Source organism: Sprattus sprattus (genome assembly GCF_963457725.1).
Source record: "Sprattus sprattus genome assembly, chromosome: 2".
Lineage (NCBI taxonomy): Eukaryota > Metazoa > Chordata > Actinopteri > Clupeiformes > Clupeidae > Sprattus > Sprattus sprattus.
In genome coordinates this window covers 43,906,156-43,916,155 of record NC_137921.1, presented here as the reverse complement: position 1 = coordinate 43,916,155, position 10,000 = coordinate 43,906,156, and the positions used below count along the sequence as shown (strand labels likewise).

Sequence of the window (10,000 nt, the reverse complement as noted above, 5' to 3'; positions counted from 1 at the left end):
CACGTACGGACGCATACAGAAGCACCAGTGCAGAAGACAGAGACACACACACACACTCCCAGAAAACACACACACACACAATCGCACACACATATATAAGCACAGAGGGACACACACACACACAGACACACACACACATGCACACGGTATATTTACTCAGCTGATTAATATATCCTCCTCTCGGCTCCCCTCACCCAGCAAGTATGCGCTGCTGGCTGTGAAAGGTATTAGAGCAGGGCTGATGCATCTCCACAGGCCAGAGTGTGGGAACGAGGGAGTGCGGCAGACACCAGAGCCCAAGGGAAAGGGGGAGAGTGAAAAAGAAAGATGCGATGGAGAATCAGAATGTAGAAACAGAGAGAGAGGGACAGAGAGAGAGAGAGAGAGAGAGAGAGAAGGAAGTGGGGGGACAGTCTGAGTGAGAGGAGGAAAAGGGGGTACAAAGGAGTATAAAGAGAGGAGATGGAACAAGACTGAATGGGAGGAGAGAGAGAGAGAGAGAGAGAGAGCAAGAAGGAGGAGGACCTGGTAGACAGAGGGAAAGTAAGAGGGGAAAAGGACAGAGTAAAAGATGTGGGGCAGCTTAATTGAGGGGAGGAGAGAGAGTAGGAGAGGAGAGATGATTAAAAAGAAAAAGAGGAGTTATTGGCCCAAAAAGGATGAGAAAGGGGAAAGGTTTGGGCGGCTACCTGATGGTGGATGGACAGAAGAGAGAAATAGAGGGCAAAGGAAGAGGCAGGATCTGGCCTGAGAAATGCCATGGCCCTGTCCTATGTGCCACCTCAACGTAATCAAAATAGAGAACGTAGACACGTACAGAAGTAACCAACACAAAAGGTGGTGGTCAATAAGTTCACAGAACATACCTAGTTGCTTAGAGAAGCATATATTTGGAAGATATCTTTTTAAGAAATTGATGTTTGAATATAATGTAAAACAGGTGATCAAAATATGCATGTGAACGTAATGATGGCCTCACCTTTCTCACACAGAGGCCCAGTGAATCCAGGTGGGCACAGGCACGTGAAGCCATTCACTCTGTCAGCACAGGTGCCTCCGTTCTGACAGGGGTACGAGGCACATTCATCCACATCTAAACCGGAGACATAAACGCCAACAAACACCATCAGCTCATCTCATACGCACAACAGGCCACAGAGCAGAGAGGTAGACCTGGGATTATGATCACACTCAGACCTGCTGCAGGAGGAACACTCAGGGGAATCCTAGGGGGAAGAACAGGAGAAAGAACAGAGTGGAAAGAGAGACAGAGAGACAGAGAGAGAGAGAGAGAGAGAGAGAGAGAGAGGAAGAGAGAGGAGAAGGACAGAACAATGAGGGGAGACAGATAGAGTGAGAGAGAGCAAGAGCGTCTAATGACTTGACCACTGCACATTTTTTGGGATGGATCCCTTCGCCATGTGTATTACAAGCAGATGTGACCAGAGGAAATATCTCCCCCGCTCCAGGGTTGTCCCCCTGGCAGGACGGCTGGAATCCTGGGCCTTTTTACAAGCAGACATGCACTTTTCCTGGCACGGAGGGGAAGGCAACACGCCGCCTGAGCTGCGAGAGCGAAAGAGAAAGAGAGGTGGGGGGGGGTTTGGGGGGGAGGAGTCTGGGGAGAAGAGGAGAGAAGCCACGCGGAACTCTCACTCACCTATCTGGCAGCGGCGTCCTGTGAAGCCGGCCAGGCAGGAGCAGGTAAATGAGGGGTTCCCCTTGATGCAGTCGTCAATGCAGCGTCCGCCATTCAGACACGGGCGAAGGTGAGGGCAAACGGAGGCTGAGGGAAAGAGAGAGAGAGAAAGGTAGAGAGAAGGAGAGAGGGAGAGAGAGAGGGAGAGAGAAAGGTAGAGAGAAGGAGAGAGCGAGAGAAAGAGGGAGAGAGAAAGACAGTGGAGAGGATACATTTACAGGTCATATCCTCTTACCAAATGTCATTTCCCATAAGTTCATTGAGAACAGGTTTCCTTTATAAGCCTCATCAGCAGGATTCCTTTAAAAGTTCTGTCCTATATCAGGCACATGGCAGAGCTCTGGGAATTCCATTAGCCTATCCAGTGATAATATGCTTTGTGTTATAATAAAAGAAACGAGTGCTATTTAAAATCAACCCACATTACATCGAATAGCCTCTTGAGTCAAAGACACTTACTAGTAGCGACGCCACGTTAAGTAGGGCAGAGACCCTCCAACATAATGACTCCTCTAATATGTGGAAAGATCTGAGCAAAACGCAGTCAAAACATGTCAGTTTTTCCCTTCACAATATAAATGCAGGGAGACGTCTAAGAGGGCTCTAATTTTCGGCTTGAGGGTGCGCGCTGTAGCCTGGCAGAGGAGCCAGTATAAATCCTCACATCTGAGCTGGCCTCACCAAAGGGCACCTGTCCACACCTCTGCTCACAAGCATGGCTGCAGCAAACTATCACGTTATGTTCAGAGTTAAGAGGATTAGGATAGGACTAGGATTAGTTTAAAACCTTGGGGAATAAATAATGATAATGTGGATTGTTGGATTACACTTTGGGAATACATGGGTGGGGTCTGTGGAGTGAAGCGATTTACCTGAGTCGTTGCAGCTGCCCACCTGCACGTGGGCGTCGTCGATGCGGAACACCCAGCGGCCGGGGTAGCCCACGTTGGTGGTGCTCTCCACCTCCACCACGTCGTCGGTACGGGAGCCCGGAATGTTGAAATAGCGCTTGCCGTCGCCGGCGTTAAAACCTGCCTGGGGAGAGCGGGACGGGGGGACAGGGCTTTCTCAGAGGAGCGGAGGCTCAGGCCAGCACTGGCAAAGCCGACACGGCACCGCAACGCGTCAACATCAGTCAAATGCCAGGATACAGTTACAGAAAATGGGATACATTTGCATGCATTTATTGAACACGTGTATCAAGAAAAGCTGCCTTGAGGACAGTTAAGATTCCCTTTATCTTATGCTCGTGTCATTTTGGAATGATGGAATGAATTTGCTTTTCATTTCGTGGTGTCATTTCAAAACATTGCAACTGTATGCCTCTTCCTGCAATCTCATACTTGTATGTTTAAATAGGGTTGTTTCCTCTTTGTTTTCCTTGACATGAAGCTTTAATAAACCACACCCCAAGTTTTCTTCCCAAGAAGACTCTGCACCTGCTTTATCTCTAGACGTGAATCTCATATTTCAACATAAACCCCTGAAACTCACTTTGAAGATATTGTATCTTCTATTGCTAGTTTCACTGACAAAACATTAGCTACACATTAAATTGCATTATCATGAAAAAAATAAGCAAGCTATACAATATAAAATATATATTAAAAAATAAATATAAAACACAGTGTATCATCTGAGAGCCTGTTTCTTTAATACAGGTAAATTAACATCCTACTGATGTGCAGCAGACTCATTGTTTATTGTGTCCAAGCAAATGTTCATAGTTTGGCCAAAGGGCACATAGCACACAGATGAGGTCAGTAGGGCGTGAAGGCTGATTATTCTCCTGGTGGCCACACTGGTCTGAGAATTTTAATCTCACTGGGCTTCGACCCCCTACGAGGCAGCAAACATGCCTTTCTGTATTGACATTAATCTGCTGAGATTATTTAGCCCTTTCGGGTGTGTTTAGTCCCTCGTGTGCTCAGTTCAGTTGAAGAATATCAAATAACTTATTGGCCGATGCTCCAGCAACAGACATGGCAATTGGTCAAATGTAATTTTTCCCAACTGCTTTGTTATGAGAGGACGCAGGTGACCCTACCTGTGCAGCAATGCCCCCCAGGCCAGCGAGGTCACCCCCACTGCTGGCGTGCATGCCGGTGGTCCAGGTGATATTGTGGTATTGGAAGATGGTGAAGGACAGCTCTCCATCTGTGATAAGGACCACCTGGAACGTGTTCACCTGCATGCACAGGTGAGCAAGGCAAGAACGTGTTTGTGTTTGGAACTTTCATGAAACATGCTGAGGTTAACACCCGACAGTACCTCTTACACTTCATGAAGTATCCCTATACTACCCTATACTAAACCAGTCCTCTACTATACTACTACTGATAAACTGACATTGACACTGAATTTAACTGTCAACTGGCAATGTAAACATGAAATCTACACTCCAACATCTATTTGGCTCAACAATGGCTTTACACACGGAGACCTTTCTTTCGAAGAGCAAAAAATGTAGGTAACTATGATGAAGGACTCCACATCTCCGCAGCAAAACACATTTCTCCTTTTCCTATTTCCAGGTAAGTACTTTTCTTCACCTCTTACAGTGTTGCCTAGGGCAAGTCATGAAAGCTCTCCTCTGGCCTCCGGTGCCCAGGTCAATGTTGTGTGGCTGTGACCCTGTGGCCATCCTGTCTCTATTGCCCTGCCAACTTCCCCTCACCTCCCTGTTTCCAAACGCGACCAGCAGAGAGGCAGCTGGCCAGGGCTGCAAAAACAGGATGGCGTGACACACCGTGCACTCTCGCGGCTTGGAAAGTGCAATAAGGCGTGTGTGTGTGTGTTTGAGTGCAGAGGTAAAGGTATGTGTGTAAGAAAGAGGGAGTGTGTGTGTGTGTGTGTGTGTGTGTGTGTGTGTGTGTGTGTGTGTGTGTGTGTGTGTGTGCGTACGTTCGTACGTGCGTGCGTGCGTGTTTGTGAGCATGCACGAGGTAAGAATGTGTGTGTAAGCGAGTGTGTATGCATATGTGTGTTTGTGTGTTAATGCATGTGACGGCTCAGCTAGGGTGAGCTCACCGGTGTAATAGCACTTCCTCCAAAGAAGGTGACCTCATGCCAGGTGGCAATGAGAACCCAGGAACTTGTGAACTCTAGGAACTCAGGGAAGTAGCCCCTGATGTCGTCAGTGGCCCGCTGCAGGATGGCAGGGTCCTTGCTCTCGCGGTAGAAGACCGACCCGGCGCGCCGGTTATCCACATCCGCCCAGAAGGGAGCCACCACCCGGCGGTCACCGGCGATGGGGAAGGCAACTGGAGTGAATTGAGACACCTCCCTCAGAAATGACACCAACCCGTTGTTGTTAACCTGCAAGGGAACGAGGGTGAGACAGACAGACTAATGAGTTCCCACAACGACAAATTACCACAAATGATTTACCACAGGATTAGTGGTGTATAACCGACATCGGTTTCGTTCTCCTGGCAAGTGGACCCGCCACACATTGAATTCTCCTGGCTCTCCTGCTTTCATCCTGTTCTACCATGTGCCTTTCATTGTCTGATGGTTCCTGGCATCAAAACAAGCCCGGGAAGGAATGTGTTGAAAACAACACGTCTGAAAGGACAATGCCTGAGAGTTTGGCCAATCTTCTGTGAAGCATCACTCATTAGGGAGACAGTGGACAATGACAAGGAAGGGAGCAGGTTTGGCAATGTTTTTTAGCCTGCAGCCCGAGATGCAGTAGCAGAGATGAAAGGACTCATACGAGTGGGAGATGAAGAGGCCGAGGTGTACTGAGGTGTCTTGACGAGGTGAGTTGACATGGAGGCAGGGAGTGCTGGGCCAGGCTACTGGAATGTGGGGATAGAGGAGGAGAGAAAGGAAGGAGGCTGCTGCTGCTGCTGCTGCTGCTTCGTACGGATGTGTTCACTTCCCATCTGAGAACAGACAGTGGCCTTGTTCATCCAGACAGCTCAGGGCAAAACCAGCATGGCGTGCCACCACTCTTGCAAACACACACTCATACACTCAACACCCTGACGAGCTTGCATGCACGCTCATAACCTGCCTGACCAACGAATACAGATCAGTTCAAACCAGACTGAAGCCATGCAAGAACTGATGAACATGCACATGGATGGCCAAGCACATGAGAACTGGTACACACAGCCACATTAGTGCATAACATAAATGTGTAGTGACGAGTAGTCACAGGTCACTATAAAGTCTATCCTGCACAAATATACACTTGAACGTGCACACACACAAACACACACACACACACAAACACACAAACACACACACGCCCTTGCCTCTATCCCCTCTTTCCAGGAAGTTGTTTTATGGGAGAGGCCTTTACCCTCTCTCTAAAGTCCACACAGCCGTGCCAACACTACAGCAAGCAGGCAAACCACCGCCCCTGCCCACCTGTATTCCAGTGCTCTTGACTGAGCCTGCCCTGTGTTAAAAGCTGAGGCAGCACACACACACACACACACACACACACACACACACACACACACACACACACACACACACACACACACACACACACACACACACACACACACACACACAGACACACACACACACACACACACACAAATGAACATAATGAACATAGAAGAGCCGGAAATACTAACTGAGACAACAAACACACATGGACACACGCACTCTCCACACAAAAGTCAGGCTTTATGCCGATACGTCATTTAGACAAATGCTAATCTAAGTATCACATGAATGCGTGTTTGTCTGAAAACACACCTGTGGTCTGCAGCATGTGAAGGAGGCTTTTTTCTCTGGAGACACACCATCCCTTTAAGACCCAGAAATCAATTCAGCTACTTTACCTACAACTGACCCGACCATCGTTTCATTCAACATTTTGGGGCAAACAATTGAGTTATAGTTTAAGTTGTGAGAATTTAAAAGTCTCTCTGTCTAGCTAGGCACTTTGGGGATCCTGCCTTGACCTGCCGAACACTACAAACAGTGTTTTTTAGTGAAGCTGGCATGATGCAATGAAAGGAATCAGATGATATAAAACAGACCCTCATGTTAATCACAGCAATTAGAATGCGGGGAGGAAGGTTTTGCGGGGGAAGAGGGGGAAAAGAAATGCACACACTGAAGTAAATTGGCATTCATGAGCCTGGTGTGTCCACCTGAAAGGCGGTCATTCATGGTGCCCAGCCCTCTCCTGCCCTCCAGAGCGCCGGTGTTGGTATCAGACCTGGACCCCGTCAGCCTCAGTGCCAGTGTCAGCTGCCGCCTCAGATGGGCTTATCTTCTCCAGGTGCAGGGGCACATTCGCCCCCATCCCCTCCCTCATCCCATCTCCTCCCTCCTTTCATCACTGCAACATGTCTCTCCTTACCACACCACACCTTGGTAGGGGGTGTAGAAAGTGTGTGTGTGAGTGTGTGTGTGTGTAAGTGTGTGTGTGTATGTGTACACCTGTATGTGTGTGAAGCATGTATGTGTACATTTGTATGTCTGTGAGAGAGATCAAGCATCTGGATCAAACATTTAACTGACAGGTCAAACTACTGACGCTCTCCATTGGTTTTTTCCTATCTCGCTCCCTTCCCGCAGACACACACACACACACGCACGCACACACACACACCACCTCCCCTTTCAGTTTTTTTGCCGCGTATGGAAACCATAATTTGGAAGACTTTGCAGTAAAAACAGGAGAGGAAGTTTTGGTTGGCGGTGCAGGGAAGTTGCAGTTAATTGCCCGACAGACCGCAGCTCTTCCCCTCCCCGCACCGGCGTGATGTGGTCCGGTCAGTCAGTCACTCTGCAGCCCTGTCCGGGGAACCGGACGTCGGGCCAGGGGTCTGGTCAGAGAGGGCAGGGGTTTGGGGTTTTGGGGGTGAGGAGGTGTTGAGGGGACCCGTGCAAACTCAGGGCCTGAGTGAGGAGAGAGCCAGACGGATGCGGCGATGGCTGGAAGGGTGCTGGAGAAGAGCCCAGAGGTCAGGGGGTTTGTTGAGGCTAACACTGCAGGACAGCTGTGTACATGGTGCTGTGTTTTCACTGGGATTAGCCCTCTGCAGTGGTTGTCTAATGGATGCCTTGAGAAGCAGGTAGTGGCGGTGCGATATCTGCCAGCCTGTAAATAAGTCTAATAAGTCAGTCTATTTCCCGAAACCAATCACAACACAAGGTCTGGGAACTCAGATAATATGGTAAGGCTAAGCAGCTGCTGCAAAGCTCACTCTTCTGCACCTCACTCTTTGGCATACCTCAACACTACTACTCTTGGTTGCCAGTGTATCTTAGTTCAACTTCAGTGCTTTCAGTCAAATGTCTTGCCCACCTGTGACATTTATTTGAGCTACTGAGATGCAGAACTGTTGCACAGCCCTCAAACCTGTGGTAAGTGACTTTGTATCAATTACTTTTTTTTTTTTACACAGGAACAGTTTAGACTACCGTTTGATTCCATTTGTACCAAGAGGTTTGACATAATTAACAGACATTCCAACATCCCAACTGAAAACCAATATGCTACTTTGTTTTAGATAATATGGCAGAGTTTTTTTCAAAATGAGAAAGATCCTCGCTTTCAAGAAGAAAATCGCTTTCAAAATGGAAGGAATGATAATATGGTAGCTATACTTAAGCACAATCTTGACACTATGCCAGATCGACAGCACAGTCTATTGCTTTGCGCACAATTGGAAGGTGCTGGCCATGATATTGTATGTGTGTGTGTGTGTGTGTGTGTTTGGGTGTGTGTGTGTGTGTGTGTTTGGGTGTGTGTGTGTGTGTGTGTGTGTGCAGGAGGGAGTGTATTAGAGAAGTATCGCCCATCCACCTACAAAATTAGTCGAGGAAATCATGCTGAACACCAAATTAGCGATTATGCGCTGACGCACTAATGCACTTTGGCGTTTGGTCCTTTTCATTCGCAGCATCTGGAAAAGGTTAAATGATCATGTTTTTTTCCTCTTTTTCTTCTTCTTCTTACCTCCCCCTTCCCCTCTCCCTTTTTTTCAAACTCAAAGTATGTTATTAAACCTAGGAAGGAGCAAATTTGAAGTAACTTGAGTCCAAAGGTTTTTTTTTGTGTTGTTTGCAGGGCTCGATGGAGCCAGGTGAATTGAAAGCGAGCGGGGCCGAGAGGATCTAACACGTTTGCGAGGTGAACTAACGACAAAAGCGGCGTGGTGGTGGGTCTGCCGAGAATGTTACAATTAAAACGTCACGTCAGTTCAGCGCCAGGCTCGTTCAGTTATTGTTCGGTGGGAAAATCGGCCCCGTGGTGTTTGTAATGCCCCCAATTTATGCCATGACTAAACACACCAGTGTTTGAGCTGGTGCAGAAGTAACAGCATGGGTTACTATTGGTGTTAGGTGAATAACTGCTATGGGAAGTGTTTCAAACAGTTTTGCATGAGAAAAACTTGAATGTAATGACATACCTTGGGATTAGGGAGTCCAATAAAAAAGTGTAGAAAAACTGTATAAGTACTGTAAATATGCCTAAATGAGTTAATTCTTTCCCCCTTTGCTCTCTTTCGCTCTCTCACACACACACACACACACACACACACACACACACACACACACACACACACACACACACACTGCCCCTACCCAAGAGATCATCTCAGTGCCACTCCACTCTCCAACACCCATGTTATTTTTTGGGAATTCTCTGCCGGAAATATCATGGGTTTTCCTAAGGTAATTTTCTTTGGAACCGAGTGATTTATAGGAGAAAAAAATACACTTTCATCTACGAAGAAGTCAGGCCAACACAAGCCAACACAAACCCCCCACCCTTACCCCACCTCAACCCCTCCCTCAATAAAAAGGTGCCTGAGGATCAAAACTAAACAAAGACAGAGAGAGAGAGAGGGGGGGGGGGGAGAGAGAGAGAGAGAGGGAGGGGAAAAGAGAGGGGAAGAGAGAGAGAGAGAGAGAGAGAGAGAGAGAGAGAGAGAGAGAGAGAGAGAGAGAAGCTTGATTCCTAGCCCGCACATCCTGATTACTGGAGACCAGGGCAGGAAAGTGAGTGAGATTCCATACTTCTGCCTTTGACCCCATATCACCAACTGTGTGTGTGTGTGTGTGTGTGTGTGTGTGTGTGTGTGTGTGTGTGTGTGTGTGTGTGTGTGTGTGTGTGTGTGTGTGTGTGTGTGTGTGTGTGTGTGTGTGTGTGTGTGTGTGTGTGTGTGTGCAAATGTGCCATGATAGTATCATGTTATCTGATTACTCCCACACTTTCTGACCTAACGTATCAAACTTAATCATACACACACAGACGCACACTTACACGCAGTCTTAAACACACACATATACACATAAAGTCCACAACATACACACTCT

At 47.8% G+C, this 10,000-nt stretch overlaps 1 protein-coding gene across 1 annotated transcript in view; it reads right to left on the bottom strand.

The window, feature by feature from the left end:
* Nucleotides 1–10,000, bottom strand: part of sned1 (sushi, nidogen and EGF-like domains 1) — a gene marked incomplete at both ends in the record, with an annotated part of 37,943 nt that overhangs the window by 22,249 nt on the left and 5,694 nt on the right. Inside the window, 5 exons of the mRNA XM_080860236.1 lie at nucleotides 980–1,093; nucleotides 1,661–1,786; nucleotides 2,572–2,734; nucleotides 3,747–3,887; nucleotides 4,730–5,017. Coding sequence (XP_080716362.1) covers nucleotides 980–1,093; nucleotides 1,661–1,786; nucleotides 2,572–2,734; nucleotides 3,747–3,887; nucleotides 4,730–5,017 — 832 coding nt within the window. The remainder of the gene's footprint in view (nucleotides 1–979; nucleotides 1,094–1,660; nucleotides 1,787–2,571; nucleotides 2,735–3,746; nucleotides 3,888–4,729; nucleotides 5,018–10,000) is intronic.